Consider the following 18,512-nt stretch of genomic DNA (forward strand, 5'->3'; position numbering starts at 1 on the left):
TTTGTGCACGCGTTTCGGGACGCCTCAGCTTTCTTGTTGTTTGTGAACAGTTTCTCTAGTATCCGGTTCTGCTTCTTTGCTTTTTTGCTGTCATCCCGCTATCTCAGAAAGTTCTGAGTCGAGCTGTGTTTGTGTGTGCGTGCGAGCTCCTGCATGGAAGCACCGACAGCTTCCAGCGATGCTGCTCTATCGAGCCCGGTGGAGTCGCGGGACGCGCGGCTGCCCGCGGACTCCCTCGAGGCCACAGCTGCGCTGCTGGAGGCACTCTCACGAGTAAAGGAACTGGAAGGAGAACTGGCCAACGAACGCCGTCGGCGTATTGCTTTGGAAAACGAAGTGCAACAGCAGAAAGCGCTGAACGTACGCATCCAGCAGCAGCTGGAAGCCGAAGAAGAGGCCCTAACGAACCGCCTGAACAAACGCCTCAGCGAGCTTCGTTTAGAGAAAGAACAGCTCGCTCGTGATATTGAACGAGAGGAGGAGTACTTAACTAATACGCTCCAGCAGCGCTTGGAGCAACTGAAAAAGGAGAAAATCGACATGGAGAACGCTTTAGAGGCAGAGCAGGAGGCTATTGTCAACCGCCTCCAGCGCGAAGTACAGAAACTTCAAAAGGAAAAAGCAGCGTTGGAAAAGCAGCTGAGTCAGTATGCACGCTCGAGCTTGGATCTACCGCCCGCAACACCGAGTGACTCCGAAAGCGAGCGCGACATTGTTCGCAGGCGGCGTTCATTCAGCCGCGACTCCAGTCCACGTGTATCCGCTGCCGCTTTCCGGGCACGTCTGGAGCAGACTCGTCTAGCCGGCCATAGCAGTTCAAGTGCGCACACCACACCACCTGGTACGCCGCCTCGTCCGAAAGATCAAGCATGATATGACGAGTGGAGTGCGGAATGGGCGTAGCCACGAAGCCTTCGACACCCTCGGGTCGCTTCACCAAAGGCCCGCGCCCATGCTCCCATGCATCCGTCGGAAATCGTCGTCACCTTCACACATTCGCAGTTGTATTGAATCTCATTCTTGCTGTCATCCATGACGAAGAAGGATTCCATGCGGAGCGTATTTTCGCGTAATGAACTCTTTCGTGTTTGCCGCTTAAACCGACGATACGATTCACGAGAAACGCTTGAAAAGTAGCGCACGCGTGGAAACAGATTTTGCGGTCACAGAGCGGATACATAGAAGCGTGCATTTCGTGTTCACAAAAGCTCTGTGCACCTGTGTTGCCCTAAATCTTGCCTCGTTCTCACCGCCACGTTTCTAAAATAGCAAGCTAGAGGAGGAGTTGTTTTGCCGCCTCAGCCACTGCACTGACGTTCTGCACCCACACCTACTGCCGTTACCGGACGATACCGGGGCTGCATGAACCACGGTCAACGTCGTCACTCGGATGCCGCCACAGAGAACATCCTTGGTAACGCCACGGTCCGGATGTCGAAGGCGCTTTGCCTATGAAGCGCGTCCTAGCGTCGATCAGCATACACACCCGACGGGTTTTCCATGCATGGTCCAGCCACGAAACAACTCGGACTCCAAGATATATGCGCTCGAGTCCCAAACTTGGTTCCTTCCTGTGAACAAATCCCGTCGCGACACCGCTCTATTCAACTACCCCATCCGGATCGCCAAGAAAGCAACGAACCATAGCGCGATGGCAACCGCTACCAATAGCCACTGGGAGCAGATGGAGCGCACCCGTTCGTTCACGTAGGTCTGCAGCCTTCCCTGCTGCGTTCGGACACTCTCCAGATTCCGCTCCAACTTGGGTTGCATCCGATCCAATATCTCATTGTCTCGCGTCACCGATTCTTCAATCTGTTCTGCATGCTCACGTATGCGACCTACGGTATCCGATAAGACCTCAACGTACCTGTCCTGAAGCTGGAAATGCGCGAGAACCCCATCTGGTGCTTTGATGGCATATCGCGAGCTCGTCGATGAGACTTGTCCGGTGGGGTCCGCTGCGACCGATGGAAGCTCCAACCAGGTATGCTCCTTGCCAGGGTGGCTTCGTCGGCGTCGCAGTACAGGCTGTTTGATTTCCTGCCCTTCTTCTCGTTTCGTTTCCATAGGCTCAAACAACTTAAAAAAAGGAGCGTATTCCGCGAGCGTCTCAGCAACGACGGTCTCGGGGTCGGACTGCTCCCTCCGAGGCAACGCTTCGGCAGACGCCAGGCGCTCCACTCCAGGCGCTGCCTCGGTCACTTTGTCTAGTCGTCGCTCGACGAGCTTGTCTAGCTTATTGAACCATTGCAGAAAGGCGTCAAGTTGGCCCTCGATATCAACGCTTGGCAGTTCACCGTCCGGAGACTGTCGGCGCAAAGCCGTAACCACCTCTTTGAGAGCGACTAGGTACACCCTGAGATGCTCAGTACGCACGAGCAACTTGCCAAGCGTAGGTACGCTCACCGTTGTATCCGCGTTATTCGGGATGGAATGCAGTAGGTCTTCGAGTTCTCGCAAACGGTTCCCGATGGTTCCAGTGAGCTTCTTGGAGACGCGCCTCAGCTCTGCAGGCGAACCCGTGAGCAGGTCCCGAGCGATGCACGCTTTGGGTACTTGCACTCTTTCCAGAACCGGCTGGTGTCCGAGACTTGAGCCTTTTCGCAGCATCATTCTCAACCAGCAGAAACGGAGATGAGTTCCGTGGACGCATACATCAGCGAGGCAGCGTCCCGTTGGGAAGACCCGAACCGCTAGACAATGTTAGAACACGTTCGCAGCAACGCCTGATGCGGGTGCAGCGAAGCGGTACACTTCTACGGCGAGTTTCGGTGTATGAAAGTGCCCTGAAAGCGATCTTTAGAGTGTGCTGGCCATGGCGCTGCGGTGCAAACTACCTGTAATGTGACAGGAACGTCTAGGAAACGGAAACGTTCTAATACAGTAAAAGCAAACCTAAGATTACGTGAATCCTCGTCACCAAAATCGGTGTAAAATAGAACGGATCCACTACTCCAACCCAGACGTTCACAAACTAGTGCGGGTCTATCGCTGCTCTAGTGACCACTAACCTCTGCGGACTTTTTCTGAGACAAATCGTTTCCCTCTCTCTTATCTGCGGCTTTAAAGATGCCAGTCTCTCACGTCCGTCTATTTCTGTTGTTAGCAGTCGAAGGATGTGGATCACACTTTTGAAATCCCTATTCCGCAGTTTCCGAAAACTGTGCACGCATTCCGAGCATAGGGAAAAGTTACGAGCAACACATCGTTTGCGGTTTTCATCTTTTTGGTGCAGAGGCTCGATGCACGCTTCGCAGCAATGACACTCGGGTGCGTTCAGGTGTTTTTGTATGTCCACTAAACGTCTTCTTCCGAAGGCTGCCGCACTGCGGCGCGCGAAGGCTTGCTACATCGTTTAGTACAGTCCCATAACGGGCACAGAAGGCTGGCTTCGATTTCCTCGACAGTTCCACGTCCGGTAACGGACCCAATAATCGCCGGCTTCCTTTGGGCGATCACCTGAGCGAGTACGACGTCCGCTGTATGTGCAAGCGCATGCTGTTCTGCCCGATAAAGGATTCTTGGAACGCGCTTTTTTCAACGATGACACGAGTGTTGGAAGGGAAATAGGGGCAAGAGAAGAAGTCGAGAAATTTCGATACATCTACGCCTCCTTCGTGCGAAGCGCTGGCGCACTCTCCTCTATCGCAATGGATCGTGTTGATGACTCAGGTCCAATTACCAGACCCGTTTCCGTTCAGGCAGAAGAGACCGGAGCACCTGGGAGCATATACCGTGAAAGGTGCCATGCTACTGTCGAGCGTCATTTCCTCGATGGCTTCAAGGAGAGGAGGATTTGTGTTTCGAACGGAATCGCCTCTTTGAAATGACATACGCAGTGAGCTTTCAGCATGGGCTTGAAAAATAATCTTCAAGGAGCAACGTCGGGATACTTTCCTTGTCAATCCCCGTACGCGAAATGCCGCATCTACCAGTTGCCTTGAGACACGAAGATCGAAAACATGAACCATGCGTGATTCGAGCTTGCATTATGTGAGGAAAAGAGAAGCGTCGAAAGTTGTACATTTGAATTGGATAGTGATACAGCCTGTTTTACGAACTCTTGTTCAATGGCGTCGCGAATCATCTTGACTCCGGTGACGTAAAGTAATCCAACGGCAAAGCGTGGAAGGAGCCGCTCCTGAAATACGTCCGAGAATCCTCAAACGATCATTGAATATGTAAGCCCTAACTGCTGCACTTCGAATGGCGACGCTGATCATCAAACAATTTCGAACAAAAATCTCAAGCAGGACATAGTGAGCAGTTCAACGTTCCATGGATATCTGACTCACGTGGCACATATGCGAGTGGGCTCTCGGGATTGCTGTTGGCCAGCAGCTCATTCAATACGTATGCTTCTCGACGCTTGCCGACGCGTTGCGTCAAATATGAAGCGCTTGGACATGGAAGTACTCTCCTAGCCGCCGATCAAAACAGCGCCAGCGAAGATCCCTCTTTTGACTCACCAATATTGCACCTAACAAACGCAACGAAAGGGCCGCTGCTGCAGCGGCCACCACACGCTTGGTGCTGGGGGACACACGACGCTGGCTTCCTTGCTGGCGATGTTTCCGTATTTCATGACGAAGAACTACACGAAGAAAATCATAAAGTTCGTGTCGCCTTTGCGCTTTCCATAACGGAAAGCAGGCAGATGGTCCACCTGGCTGGCCCTGGTATTGGATCAGTTCCCCTAAGGTCTTTGTCAAGAATTGCAAGCGGATCGGAAGCGTTCTAGCTGAGGATCTCGATGCTCGCGCATAAGAATATCAACCCCATGCAACATATGGGCGCCGCATCAAACATACCTGGCCTGTCTTTCCTCCTGGTGTCAAGTCGCAGAACTTGAATGTCCCTCCTTGCATAAAAAAGCGCGAGAGAAAAGCGTGAGTATACGCGACGCTTCCCGACGGACTCCAATCCTTGGTTTGCACGCGGCAAGTACTTCACTGTTGATCGGGCTATGTGCAGCAAGCGATGTGCGCCTAACAGACACAGGGTACCAGCAGCCTCCCGCAAGTCCTGCGGTAGCTGGCAACAACCTACATGGTATCGCCCTCGCTGCTCAGCAGCAGCGCGCCAATTGAAAGCACCTATGGCCCGCTTCTGCAGCAGACGCGCTCTGTGGTAAAGCAAAGCCGTTCTGACTCCTTGCTACGACCGCACCAGCGATATAGGCGCTATCGGGGCTGCTCAGGGCAGGCACGCAGCCCAAGATAGAACGTGGAAAATACCTAGGAGGGAACGTATCGGTCGTGGAACTCATACGGAACGATGGACGTTTGGCCAATCGATACTATAAAGCCCTCAATTGGTAAACCTGGGTCTCTCTCTCCCTGTATATATGTACATATGCGTGTGGGTGTCAAAGATGTTTCCGACAATAAAAAGAAACAGAGCATCTGTCGAGAGCCCCTGCATGCCTCGTCGAAGCGTCTCCCAGGAAAGCGCCCGTGTCATCGATCAGGAGGGATTACTTGGGGGTGCTTTGGTAGGCACCCCCGAAATGTCGCGACGCGCGCTGTTGCCCAGTCGCAATCTCGATTCGTGAACGTACCTACGCTCTAGATTCTCTTCTGGGTCGAAAACTCACTCAGTTATGACGGGAGAGAGTGTGAGTGTGCAATACCAGCCCGACGGAGTTGCCATCATCGTTTTTTCTGCTCCTCCAGTGAATGCGCTTTCGGTGAACCTACGGCGTTTGCTGGCTTTGAACGTCGCGAACGTTGTTGCTGATCGGCGGGCGAAGGCGATCGTGCTGTATGGTGGCGAGAGCACCTTCTCGGCCGGGGCTGACGTCGGCGAGTTCCCTGAAAAGCTTGGAAGTGCGGAGAATATTATCTCTTTGGATACGGAGCCGTTCAAGACGCTGCTAGAGACTAGTCCGAAGCCGACTGTGGCCTGTATCACAGGCACAGCGCTTGGCGGAGGCCTGGAGCTCGCCCTCGCGTGCCACTTTCGCGTTGCTCTATCGGATGCAAAGCTTGGACTTCCGGAGCTCAGACTGGGCCTTATCCCCGGTCTTGGTGGTACCCAGCGTCTTCCCAGACTGATCGGCGTTGAGCCAGCACTCGATATGATTATGCACTCGCGAATCATTGACGGCGAGGAAGCGCATCGCTGCGGGCTCGTCGACCGTCTCGTTCCAGCGAGTCGTCGAGAGACGTTACTGCGAGAGGCCTGTGCTGTAGCCCTGGAAGTCGCCTCAGATCCTCAAAAGATGCCGCCACCGCTATTAACCCGAACGGACAAGCTTGGGAATGCCGACGTTGAGAAAATTCGCAGCAAGTATCTGCCGAGAGCTGTAGAAATGCGGCAGAAAACTGGTCAGATCCAGTTTGAAAGCTGTGTCCGAGCTGTCCTCGAAGGCATTGAGCGTGGTGGTGGCGATGCTGGCTGGGCACTAGAAGCGGAGCTTTTTCGACAGTGCGCGGCGTCGGAGGCATCACGAGCTCTCATTCATGTCTTTCTTGCCTCGCGAAGAACAGTGACGAATTTTAAGGCAGAGCCGCACCTTCATGAGCCTCGGACAGTTGCGGTGATCGGCGGTGGCCTCATGGGAAGCGGGATTGCAGCATGTATCCTACAAAATGGTGGACGCGTCGTCTTGAAAGAAGTCAATGAAAATGCCCTTGCTGCAGCTATACAGCGTATTGAGGCTATCTTGAGCCGCGCCAAGGTCGACACCGCGGATGCCAGGCGGCGACTTCAAGGCACGATCGAATTCGACAAAAAGCTTTTCAGTGATGTAGACCTCGTCGTCGAGGCAGCCGTCGAAAATGTACAAGCGAAGCAAGGCATCTTTCGATCGCTGGCGGAATGCACGGGACCACACTGCATTCTGGCGACCAACACCAGCACGATCAACTTGGACTTGATCGGTGAAGCGATTCCGCAAGTCCATAAGGAAGGGCGTCTGATTGGTGCACACTTCTTCAGTCCTGCACATGTTATGCCACTCCTGGAAATTGTACGTGCGAACCGCACCAGAAACCGCGCAGTGCAGATGGTGCTTGCGTTTGCGAAACATCTGCGGAAAACACCAATCATTGTGGGCAACTGCGCCGGTTTTGCCGTGAACCGAATGTACTTCCCCCAGACCCAAATGGCGTTCTTTCTCACTGAGTACCTCGGTATTCATCCATACGACATCGATCGTGCATGTCAAGAGGTGCTTGGTCTGCCAATGGGACCCTTCGGCCTTGCGGATCTCGTCGGTCTCGACATCTGTGATTCTGTGAACCAGGTTTTTAGCATGTCGTATCCCGAGCGAGTTTGTAGCCTCAGCATCGCGGGCAAGTTGATTGAGATGGGCAGAAAAGGTCAGAAGAGCGGTGCTGGCTTTTACCGCTACGGTGCGGATCATCGCAAACCGATCGAAGATAGGGAGATGTTGGATCCGCTCCTTGCCTCTATGACGCCGCCACCGCTGCGCGAGCCATTAACGCCGTTAGACATCGTGCAGATGATTTTCTTCCCGGTCGTCAACGAGGCCATGCGGGTTCTCGAGGAGCGTATTGCCGACAAAGCAGCTGACCTCGACGTTGCATCGGTGCTTGGCTACGGTTTTCCGGCCTATCGAGGTGGCCTGCTCTACTGGGCTCAGCATCTTCCCGGCGGGCCGCGTCTCATCCTGGAGCGCCTGCGCGAATGGGATACACGATTCGGTACGCAGTGCCCGCTATTCGCTCCGTCGTTTGCCCTCGAATGTGCGCTAAGGTCAACTGAACCTGTGCTGGAGCGGCCTCCTCGTCCTCGTTTAGCGACAGGCTCGGACGACGATATCGTGTTCGTGGCCGCTGTTCGCACCGCGATCGGAAAAGCGGGGCGCGGCCTCCTGAAGGATACGCTCCCCGAAGACATGCTTGCGCCGCTCATCGGGGCGCTCTTGGATCGATCAGCTGTGAAACCCGCCGAGGTCGGAGACGTTATCGTCGGAACCGCCCTACCTCGTGGTGATGCGGCTGCTGTGAGTTTGCGCGTCGCTGCGCTGTGTGCTGGCCTTCCTGATACCGTTCCAGTGCGGCTGGTAAATAGGCTGTGTGCGTCGGGGTTGCAGGCTATCGCTGACGCTGCCGCTGCCATTCAGCGAGGCGATTATGGTATCGCTATAGCCGGGGGTGTGGAATCCATGTCGATGAATGCTATCCAGTTAAGTCTGGAGCGCAGAAGTCACCGCCTAGCGAGTTGCGCAGCAGCAGAGGATGCCTATCTCAGTATGGGAGACACCTCGGAAAACGTTGCAGCGCGCTTTGCGATCAGTCGAGCAGCGCAGGATCGCTTCGCAGCTTCGAGTCATGCTCGAGCGTCACGTGCATCGCTTTCGGGACGCTTCGAGCGAGAAATCCTTCCCATTTCGACACAAGTGTATCCCACCAGGAAAGCGGCGAAGCAAGCAGACGGGAACCTCTCCACGGCGGAACGCGCGCCCGCAGTCCCACAACCGGTTGTGGCGCAACGCGATGAGGGTATTCGCTTGGGCGTCACCACTGGAGCGTTGGCCAAGCTCCCGCCAGTCTTCCGAAAGCAGGGTACCACTACAGCTGGGAATAGCTCCCAAGTCAGCGATGGAGCGGCACTGGTACTCTTAATGAAGCGCAGCGAGGCACGGCGGCGGGGTCTCCGGCCGCTGGGAACGTTCCGGGCCTTTGCGGTTGCAGGCGTGCCGCCAGCAATCATGGGCATAGGACCCGCGGCCGCTATTCCGAAGCTACTTTCGCAGGCTGGAGTCGAAGCTAATTTGATTGATCTATACGAAATCAATGAAGCATTTGCCTCTCAGGCGGAATACTGTGTCCAGAAACTTGGACTCAACCGAGACGTTCTCAATGTGAATGGCGGTGCAATTGCACTCGGTCATCCGTTGGGCATGTCCGGCGCTCGTCTCTGTGTGACGCTCTTGCACGAGCTTGCTATCCGGGAGGGGCGCTATGGCGTGGTCAGTATGTGTGTTGGTACCGGGATGGGAGCCGCTGCTCTACTGGAACGATGTGAAGATGACGGTTTTGATGAGCGACGGTTGCGAGCAGCACTTTAAAACGATCAGAGCGCTATGTTAAGCGCGCTTACACAGGTACGAATGCGGCATTCTTGCGAGGATCATGTCGACAGCGAAGAAATCGGGATCAGGTGAATTAATCGGGATGAGCTGGATTCGATGCACCCGCGAGCATCTAGTCGGCTTCCGGGAAACGGGGAACGGATTGATCAACCGATTCTTCTGGCCCGGTATGCGAGCGGGCCCCAAGTCGGCTGCCGAGAAACGGACTTTTGGTCGACCCAGCGAGTTTCGCGACCTAGAGCCTTGCCGTGGGCGCTCGTAGCAATCCAGCATGTAGTACAATGGTGAACGCGCGAAAACAGGACAGATTTGCGGCACCGTCATGGGTATGCGCCCAATTTTATCGATAACAAAGTCAATGCGAGCTGAAAGCGTAATACGAATATCTAAAACACCGTACTCAGACCAGTGAATCCTGGAACACCTGGACCAGCAGCCCATATTTGTTTCCGATCGTCTCTCTCGCAGATATGCAACTGACAGTGGCGTCCTTTGGATATGCAAAAAGTCGCGGATAGTCGTCCCGCTGGCACTGCTAGCTTGCGCGGAGACGGTCTTGAATGTACAAGTCATTCATTCTGTGATCAACAGGCGGGTCAGTCTCGCTTGAGCGGGTCGTTCTCCTGCCGCTCATGATCCCAAAATAGGGCCTTCCAAGTGCTATCGACATGACTGTCTCTCCATCAGTGTACGCCAGTCCATAGATGCTCAAAGAAACGGTATCAGAAAACCCACTGGATGCGAATTTTCCATACCCTTGATATGAGCCGTGGTGAAGCGACATGGATGGGCAAAGAGAAAAAAAGGTGCCTCCCCAGGAGACCGTCACGAGCTGGACAATTTCGATTCCGCATTGATAGGCGAACGCTTATGACAGGAGCGACCGGTACTCGCCTCTCTCGGTAACAGCTCTTTCGTGAAAAACGGAGGATCTAAACGTAGATACGCAAAGCGGTGCCAAAAATTCCTCTCGTAAAGCCTCGACCGGTGAGCGTAGCGACGACAACATCAGCCCCAGCGGCGATTCAAGCATGTAGTCGCCTGAGTCTCGGCAAACAGGCAGACTCAAGCAACACGTCTGCCTCCCTTCTTCGAAGCACTCTGTGGCCTCTGCTTCTCGCGTTATTCTGTCCTGCGGGTAGGCCACGTTGCTTGCTGTGACGCAAAGGCGCTCCACGAGTGCGCAGCTGAGACGAGCGTTGAGCTGGTGTTCGCTTCAGCCTGGAAGTGCACGCTCAGTCCAGTTGGAAGCGTCTTCTCTGTCCTCCGTCGCCATGCTTTCCCTCAGGATGCGTTCCATAAAAACGTTCGGATGCGTGACGCTGTCCTTGGACAAGTCGTTTTCAGTCTTCGTCAGCGTTGAACGACTCTGGTGCTGAGCGGGTCGCCTGCGGGGAGGGATCGGTGAAGCGCGCCTCAGGCGTTTGGCACGCTCGCGGCTGAGAAGCTCGTGGAAAAGGCAGCTGCGGGATCGGAAACATATATACGCGGGGAGGCAAGTTGCTGGCTCGCCGTCCATCCACGGGGTCTGACTGCCGGTGTAAGAAAATGGAAGTGGAGTGCGACGTGCACATCCACGCTACCCGCCACGAAAGGAGAATGCGAAGCAACCACCTGACAGAAAAGAGAAGGATCCCAGCCGCAAAGAGGACGACGAGAGTCAGGAAGGAAACCCTGCGCACTGGAAAGGCCAGTCCGAAACCAGCGCCTACACGTCGGTGCCAGAACGCATCAACGGAAAAAATTCTCCGAGTACGTGAGATGCCCAGGGCTATTAGGTATTGCGTAGAATGTGGTTGACGGAAGGCCCGCCTAGCTCTCCCCGAATGGATGCCCCTCGTGCAGCAACTGGCGGGAAGGGTTTCGGAGGCAGCGCTGCCAGCAGTTCGCATTCGTAGGGAGTTTTTGGTCAAACCCTCGAGCGACAGCACTAGGAATGCTCCGCTCCGAGCATGCCAGCGGGCCTGTTCGTGGTGTCGTTGACCAATACACACGCTGGCCGGCATCCGTTTCTGCGCTGCACTACATGGTTGCTCGGCCCATGGACAGCGTAGGTGCCAGGAAAAGTTTCGCCCAAACCTCAGAACCTATAGCCAAGAGCGGGTCCGTGGCGACTACCCTACGAGGCGCACCCCAGAGGCGTTGTACTCGTTGCGTCCACAGCGTTGTGGTCGACGAAATGTTGGCGACTGACGCAAGCGGCTCTTGGGATGTCCGTGGAGGCACGTGACGAGCTGGCTCCGGACGAGAAGGTGCTGGAAGCGAGCTCGGAGATGTCGCATCGAGAACGAGCGACGCTCCAGATCGTCCGAGCTCATGGAGTAGGTTTCTGTTCCGGAGCTGGGCACGTCGTCTCGGAAGGATTACGCGGGCGTTGACCTGGCCTAACTTGCATCCTGCGCTGCTAGGTTTTCGCGAACGCGGCGCTCCACCGCAAGGCAGACCCTCTGGTCGTATGTGAGCGCCTTTGCATCCTCAAACCCCTGGTCGATACGGTCCCCGCATTTCGGGGCAAAGCCCATGATACCACCGTGCATATTTGTGTGGTGTACGACGTCCTCAGTGGTCTACGATGTGTGCGCACGAGCAGCTAGGGGGCACTCTGCCTATTTCGGGCAGAGCGTTGGCGGGGCTCGTTCAACGCCACTCGTTGGCTGGGAAAACACGGAAAGCGATGTACAGGGGCCTTGGGGACGCGCACGGCACATCAAACAGCATGCACTTTGCGAAACCGCGGCCCGATGGGAGCAACGAGACTCATATTCAACCGCTTACGGAAAACGAACGTGAAGGCTTCGTGGTGCGCGTGGATGCCGTTTCTGAGGGCGCCGTGGCCGTCACCGTGCCCGTTCGTCACGGGGCAGCGCCAGAGACCTGAACGGAAAGCAAATGAGTCTGCTCCACGCCTCCAGGGCTCGGTATCATCCGGAGTTGGACGTGAACGACGCCAGCAGGCGTACCAACTCGTGGAATGACGACGTAAAGACCTGTCGTGACGCGCTGAGTACGGTATCGGGCAAAAGGAGATGCACTGCGCACCTCATTCATAACGGGTATGAGCGACTAGATCGCTCATGCGGACGAGCCATGGCAGAGGAACGCGGGACCGAGCTCGAGTCTCCAACAGTCGCAACCGCTCGCGGGCACGAGGCGGGTATTCGCAAGCTTCCTCAAAGCACTGGAAACGGAACTGGCCGATCGGTTGCATCTTATAAAGATAGTGCATGGCGGTGGACGCGCTCTAGTTGCAGAACTGGACTGTCGTCGATAACGCACAAGGGATCCGCGAACCGGCACTGAAGTGCTCTCAGTGATGAGCTCTGGACGAGATTCTCACATCGCGAGCACAGAGACACGCTGAAACTGCCGCTGGAGACGATTTGGAAACGGAGCCGGACGTATGAGATGACGTACGCTGAGTTCATTGAGCTCCAGGTGGCAATGCAGTCACAGTTGAGACGCTTGCTGTGGAGTGTCTCCATCACGAACGGGAAACGCGTCCAGTTTCTGAACCGAGATTTGAGCGCCCACATCAGCATCTGGAACTGCGTCGTTCTTCAGGAGCGTCCATCGGCTTTACTTCAGGCGAGGCTTCGATTCGATTGTTTAGTATGCAGTGTGGGTATTGTGCTGGAATGCTGCGGACTCTCGATGAAAAACATCATGTATCATCAGAGCGGCGATTAAGTCCCCGCTTGGAGCAAGCCACTTGTATGGTACGGTCTGCACTGTATCAAGGCTGGACTGCCATATACCTTCGCCACGAACAATGCTCGTGGGTAATTGTCGAACACTCATCGTATTCCTTACTTGGGTATTACGGATGAGACTCCGTACAAAGCAATACGCCTGTTTGATCATCGTATTTGACTCGTTTGCATCGAGTTGCTACTGCTGTTTTACACAGAAGCTTGCATAGTTTTATCGTGCATTGCCATGTGCGGTCGATGCGCTGGCTCACTGAAGTACCTGCGTCCATGCAGTGTAGACGCGATGCACCTCCAGGACCAGCGGCAAGGCAAACGACGCAGCGCTGTGTCATTCACGACTAGGAAGAGGCTTTGCACTGCTCGCAGCTGGTGTCCCAGGTCTTTGGATGCTAGGATGCTACAACTCTGCTCCAGATGTGTGCGTTCCCAAACCAGGATTGTAACGTGAAATGAGCTGCTCTCGCGGACCTTTCTGCTTCATAGAGCCCATAGTGCACCCGAGTGACACCAATCAATGTCAATCGTTTCACACAAGATCCCAGGTCAGACGGAACGACTTTGCTCCAAAAATGACGCATACTTCGATGCGTACAATCAGAGTCCCACCGGTGCACTGGGAGACGTTTCAGGGCTACATACGAAAAAGCGCCGGCAGCTGAAGCTCGCACCGCCCACACCGTAAACCTATCACTTGGCGCCTTGTGGCGTCACCTGAAAACAAAGCAGTTGCGGCGAGCTCAATGCACCACGGTTGGCGCTAATGGCTATGGTAGGCACGGTGACGGAACGCAGAGCTCCGCAGCGGAAGGGCGGGTCTCTCGGTCGAACAGGAAGCCGCGCATATTCTTTACAGTGGACGCAGCTCATACCGTGTTTCGCAGTGCTGGCACGGATGCCGCGAAAGGACGCGGGTACGTAGCATAATGATTCAGATCAGACGAAAGGAGGAGCCTCGCCATCAAACGGTCGCTGGAACCTAACGCGACTCCTGTAACGTTGTCTAGAGTTCTCGTGCTCCGAGCAGTAACGCTCGATCGTCTATGGCAACCACTGCATCTTCTGTCTGTTGTTGTTGTTGGTGCATCCAGCGGGTCATAATCGGATTGGTCTCGGTGGTGGTCTCGTCCTCGGGACCCGTATCATGACCAGGTACCGTGTCGGGTGCATCCTCCGCACTTTTGATCAAACCGGACAGGTATGTTGCGCTATCCAACGTTGCAGCTAAAGGAAATTCGCTAAGATCGGCATTACACTGGGCTGATTGCGTTTCTGGCCGCGACAGCGAAGCCGTCTCTTGCGTCTCCTCGAGGGCACCGTACCCGTCGATGCTGCGCTCCCTATCGGAATCTGACGCTCCATAGGCGAATCGCAAAATCCGTCCAAAAAACAATCCCTGGACGAGAATCGACCAGACGACACCGATATAGGTCAGCATGAAGAGCAAATGATTGAAGCTCCTGGTCACCGCCTGTCCAGAAGCTTCCAACGCACCGGGAGCAGCGAGTGCCAGGGCGATAGATACTCCACCGCGCAAACCTGACCAAATGATTATCGCTACAGAATCGATTCTATATACCGCACGACGGTGCCGAGGTTCGTGAACAGCATCCCCGAACAACCGCCAACGGCGACCTCGTGACCAGTAGCGCCAGCAGCGGCTGCTCAACATCACCGCCGCCAGACTGAGCACCACCGAGGCCGCTCGAGCGATCATCGTGATAAGAATCGTGATGCAAGCTACAAGCAGCGTGCTTTTCCAGGATGAGGTCGGGCTCCAAACAACCGCCGAGAGACCTATGAGAAGAAAGAGCATTCCGTTAAGTGTTTCATCGATGAATTTCCAGATGTGGAGCAATCGCTTCTCACCTCGTCGAGTAAAGGCTGTACCGCGTCCGCGGCTACTCATGACAATGCCAGCAAACACAGCTGCCAACGGTACGGATGCGTGTACATAGGAGCAAAAAACTTCCAAATTCAATACCAGCACAACTGAGGTCGTCACCTCCAGTAACGCATCCTCCACCATTCCGATAACATGACAGGCAAGCAGACCGAATGCGAAACCAATAGCGACACCGCCGAGGGCCTCTACTAGAAACACCCGCAGGACTCGAAAAACTGCACTGCAGTAAGTGCAGGGTTCTGTTGATTTCCCCGACCGAATTAGAACGACGTAGAGAATGACGCTCACAGCGTCGTTGAAGAGCGACTCGCCCAGGATGGCAAAGCGGGTAGCATCTGGAACTTGGCGGCGATACTTTTTCAGGATACTCATTACCGCAACTGGATCCGTGGGCGAAATAATCGCCCCAAACAGCAGTGCCTCACGGAAACTGAGCGCATAGAGGCTGGCCAGCCCACCGTAGGTCAGGACGCCTACCAAGAGCGCAGACAGGAGCGTCGAGAGTACCGAGAGCGCGAACACCGTTACCCGAATGCGCCGGAACTCTCGCACATCAACGTGCAGTGCAGTCGCAAACAACAGAAATCCCAGGAAATAATCCAGTAAAAGTTCTGGGAATTCGTAGATCACTTCAGTAAAACGATCCACTTCCTGCTGCAGGGGCGGCACCACCAGCGCCAGCTGCTTCAACACAAACGAGAGCACAAGTGCAACCAGCGAATTCAGCACTACCTGCGGTATTTGGAAGACTCGCTCGTTGACCAGTCGAAGGATCCACGTTGTGGTGAGTAGAAGATCCAGAATGACGACCGCTGTAGCGATCATCAGGAACAACGCTTTCTAAGCGCTTGCATGAGGCGGTGCAGGCCGAAAACGCTACCAACAGTCTACCATGTGGATCATCTGCGGTTCGCGTCAGAATCGTTTTGGAGTTCACGTGCCTAACTGTAGGCTTGACGCGTTTTACGACTAGAATATTTTTCAAAAAGGAGCGATTATCGACAAGGACTAAACAGATTTTTCACATGAGTACCAGCAACCTTCCTAGGAAGTGTTCCAAGCTGGCACGCATGTCGTGATCGACCAGGAGATAACAGACTTGATTAGACAAGTGACGGCGTTCGTTCAAGGAAGTGTTGCAAGCTAGTTGGCAGGTGCCAGCACTGGACACAGCTCAAGCTTTTTCGTACTAGCCTGTAAAACCGCCACGAGCAGTCGCCCGTGCAATACGAGGTACTGCAGAAAGCGCTCCGAGGTCCCTGAAAAAGCACAGCTGGCGTAGAGTCGCAAGACGTGTTCGAATGCAAACCTTTTGCCGTTTGGAGCACTTTCTGTGGAAACGCACGCCATGGGTGCCGAAGACTCTTCACTTTGCGCGGAGCTCTATCGATTTCTGAGGCTGCTGGTTCACAATCTACTCTACGCTGCGAAGGTGTACCCCGAGCAGTACTTTACTCAGCAAATAGCGTTCAACTTGACGACTCGAGTCGCCACCGTGGACTGCCTCGAGCGCTACATCACTGAGCACATCGCGTTGCTCCACCGCGGCCAACGCCCTATAGGTACTGTCCATGAGATGATTGTTTCCATTCAAGAGCTTCCAGAACAACAGGATATGAACCCGACGGTCGAATCTGTGGCGAAGCAGACCTCTCAGAATGGAGCAGAGGCGCAGCTGGCATCAAATACGGATCCCTGTCATTCGATGCTCGAGCTTGTTCGTCTTCGAGTGCTTCTCCCAGATCTTGAGGCACTCGAGGCCCTTGAAGCAACACCAGATAAGTGGAAGCTTCTCGAAGCCTATCGGTCCCGTTTTCGCCTCGTGCTCTGTCGAGTATTGACGTATCCGTGGCCACCACTCGCGGCACCAGTTTCGCTTGAAACATGGCGTCGAACATTCCGCCTCTATTTTCGTCTTAGTATGCCAGAGAAACAAGACGATACTGGTCTGATTCTAGAGACGCTTCGAGAACCTATCATATCAGAACGGGAGAGCGCACCGTCCACCAGCGAGAAAGAGCCCGCGAATGACGCTCGCGCTCTTCTTTATGCCAGTCAGAGGTTTGGCTTTCCGAGGGGCGTTTCCGTCCCTTTATGTGATGACGCAATAACAACACTCGACGGTGCTTCGAGCTTTCCTCCGAAACTGTCGCTTTTTGTTTTCATTGAAGAGCCACCCTTGGTGCCGATCTGAATGAGAAACGGTTGCTTCATATGCAACGTATACACACGCGTTGACGATTCTATCTTCATGCACTTGCCGGGAATACGATTGGGTCGAAGGATTGATGTAGGCGTTCCATCCAATGATATACTGCACTATGCGCTGGCTAGGATGAATGCTGAGCTTGCCGGCAACGTACCATGCAAAGATGGCGCTCACAATGTGCCGGCGAGTATGGACAGAAATGTGGCAGGCGAGCGATCCAATGCCTCGTGTAATACAGTTCACATTGCGACTTGCATGCAAGAATAAAATAGAATGGGTCCACTGACTCGAGCGTTCACGCTAGATTTCGCGTTTGGTCCATTGTTCGTCAACACCAGTCTTTGCGGGTTTCGTCTGCGACTGCATCCGTTGCGTATTTGTCATCTCCGGGATTTAACGACAACACAGTCTTTGGAATCTCCCTAGCTCCGTCGTTCGCTGTCAAGGAATGATGATAATAGTTTTCAAGTCCAGATGACGCTACGAACACCCGGTCCGTTGCTCGACCGAGCGAACGTTGTTCGAAGCTTCCACGCAGTATTCGTTTCCTCGCACGCTCTTTGTTTTCGGTGTACTTTCCTGTAATTTCGAATGTGACGTTTGCGCCAAAGCGGCGAAGAGGTGTTCAGTCGAGAACAGTAACGCGGAAGAAAAAGAGCCGGTCGACGACATGGAGTTCATGAAGCGAATCATGTACTTTTTCGCTCGAGGCTTCGAAGGAAATCATGTATGGCTAGATGAACGAACAGCGGCTGAAGGCAGAGAATGGTGCCAAGGCAAAGGAAAAAGCAAGAAACGGTACATTCGCGATACGGCGAGGAGATGGATCGTTCAGCGTCGAGACGGATGACGTGGGCGTAGTCATCCTGATCAACAGCGAACTTGGTTCACGCTTCACGAGCCCCTGAGAGCTCAAACGCACTCGTGCTCAGAAGAGGAAATACGCGTAGGACCAGCGCATATTTGAGGTGTATCGACTCATAGAGATGCTTCCCAATGCGATCTGCATCTGCATTGATCCAGGAAGAACGAACCTTGATACCTGCGCTTCCGTGAGATTCGAAGGAGGGTCCGATTCCGCTGTGGGAACCGACGACGCTCCGTGAATGTTCGTATGGAACCCTCTGACCCTCAAATACGCTCAGGAGTTTCGCTCGCGCATCTGGAGTGTTCTTCTCAGCAGAAGAGAACAAAACGAGTGAATTGTCCAATGACTGAGCAAACGAAACAGATGGGAATAGCAGAAACCTTGGCCGCACAGTGGATAGCGATGCCCACGAGCGGTTCACGTACTATGGTCCCGTCATGCTCATTGACTCGTGTTGTGGGAATAATACACGAAAAACGAAGAGCGTTCGAGGAAGCGGATGGTGAGTTATCGAATGGAATCATTTGCGGTCCCGTTTGCAGCGGACAGAGCACTCGTCCGTAAGATCGCTCAGAAGAAGCGCGTGACCGTCAGGTACGGCACCAAGCGCGAAAACGGTAGATGATATCCAGGAACTCTCCTGTCTTCGTAAAGTGCATATAGAGGGCGATGAAGGATGTGCTCAAGCCCCACACGGCGACGTTCGAAGGCGACGATGTGGTGGACACACGGAAATAATTGACTTCCCTCGAGTT

At 54.3% G+C, this 18,512-nt stretch overlaps 5 protein-coding genes and 1 non-coding gene across 6 annotated transcripts, besides 1 other annotated feature; 4 read left to right on the forward strand and 2 right to left on the reverse strand.

The window, feature by feature from the left end:
• Positions 1–153: 153 nt before the first annotated feature.
• On the forward strand, positions 154–873 carry CYME_CMR377C (hypothetical protein, conserved; the record flags this gene model as incomplete). Its single annotated transcript, XM_005538548.1, has 1 exon — positions 154–873. One exon carries the CDS (start codon positions 154–156, stop codon positions 871–873), a length of 720 nt encoding a protein of 239 aa, XP_005538605.1.
• Positions 874–1,608: 735 nt separating this feature from the next.
• On the reverse strand, positions 1,609–2,616 carry CYME_CMR378C (hypothetical protein; the record flags this gene model as incomplete). The annotated part of the gene is made up of 1 exon (XM_005538549.1): positions 1,609–2,616. The coding sequence occupies one exon, from the start codon at positions 2,614–2,616 to the stop codon at positions 1,609–1,611; it is 1,008 nt and encodes a 335-aa protein (XP_005538606.1).
• Positions 2,617–4,039: 1,423 nt separating this feature from the next.
• Positions 4,040–5,391: a sequence feature (possible transcribed region).
• A 214-nt stretch (positions 5,392–5,605) lies between these two features.
• On the forward strand, positions 5,606–9,043 carry CYME_CMR380C (fusion protein of glyoxysomal fatty acid oxidation tetrafunctional protein, and acetyl-CoA acyltransferase; the record flags this gene model as incomplete). The annotated part of the gene is made up of 1 exon (XM_005538550.1): positions 5,606–9,043. The coding sequence occupies one exon, from the start codon at positions 5,606–5,608 to the stop codon at positions 9,041–9,043; it is 3,438 nt and encodes a 1,145-aa protein (XP_005538607.1).
• Positions 9,044–9,961: 918 nt separating this feature from the next.
• Positions 9,962–12,309, forward strand: CYME_CMR381T. Its single transcript, XR_002461634.1, has one exon. It is a non-coding gene; the product is annotated as a hypothetical transcript (transcript).
• A 1,468-nt stretch (positions 12,310–13,777) lies between these two features.
• On the reverse strand, positions 13,778–15,505 carry CYME_CMR382C (similar to sodium/hydrogen antiporter; the record flags this gene model as incomplete). The annotated part of the gene is made up of 1 exon (XM_005538551.1): positions 13,778–15,505. One exon carries the CDS (start codon positions 15,503–15,505, stop codon positions 13,778–13,780), a length of 1,728 nt encoding a protein of 575 aa, XP_005538608.1.
• A 523-nt stretch (positions 15,506–16,028) lies between these two features.
• Positions 16,029–16,874, forward strand: CYME_CMR383C (hypothetical protein; the record flags this gene model as incomplete). Its single annotated transcript, XM_005538552.1, has 1 exon — positions 16,029–16,874. One exon carries the CDS (start codon positions 16,029–16,031, stop codon positions 16,872–16,874), a length of 846 nt encoding a protein of 281 aa, XP_005538609.1.
• Between the last annotated feature and the right edge of the window lie 1,638 nt (positions 16,875–18,512).

Source organism: Cyanidioschyzon merolae, chromosome 18, assembly GCF_000091205.1.
Source record: "Cyanidioschyzon merolae strain 10D DNA, chromosome 18, complete genome".
In the NCBI taxonomy this organism is placed as follows: Eukaryota; Rhodophyta; class Bangiophyceae; order Cyanidiales; family Cyanidiaceae; genus Cyanidioschyzon; species Cyanidioschyzon merolae.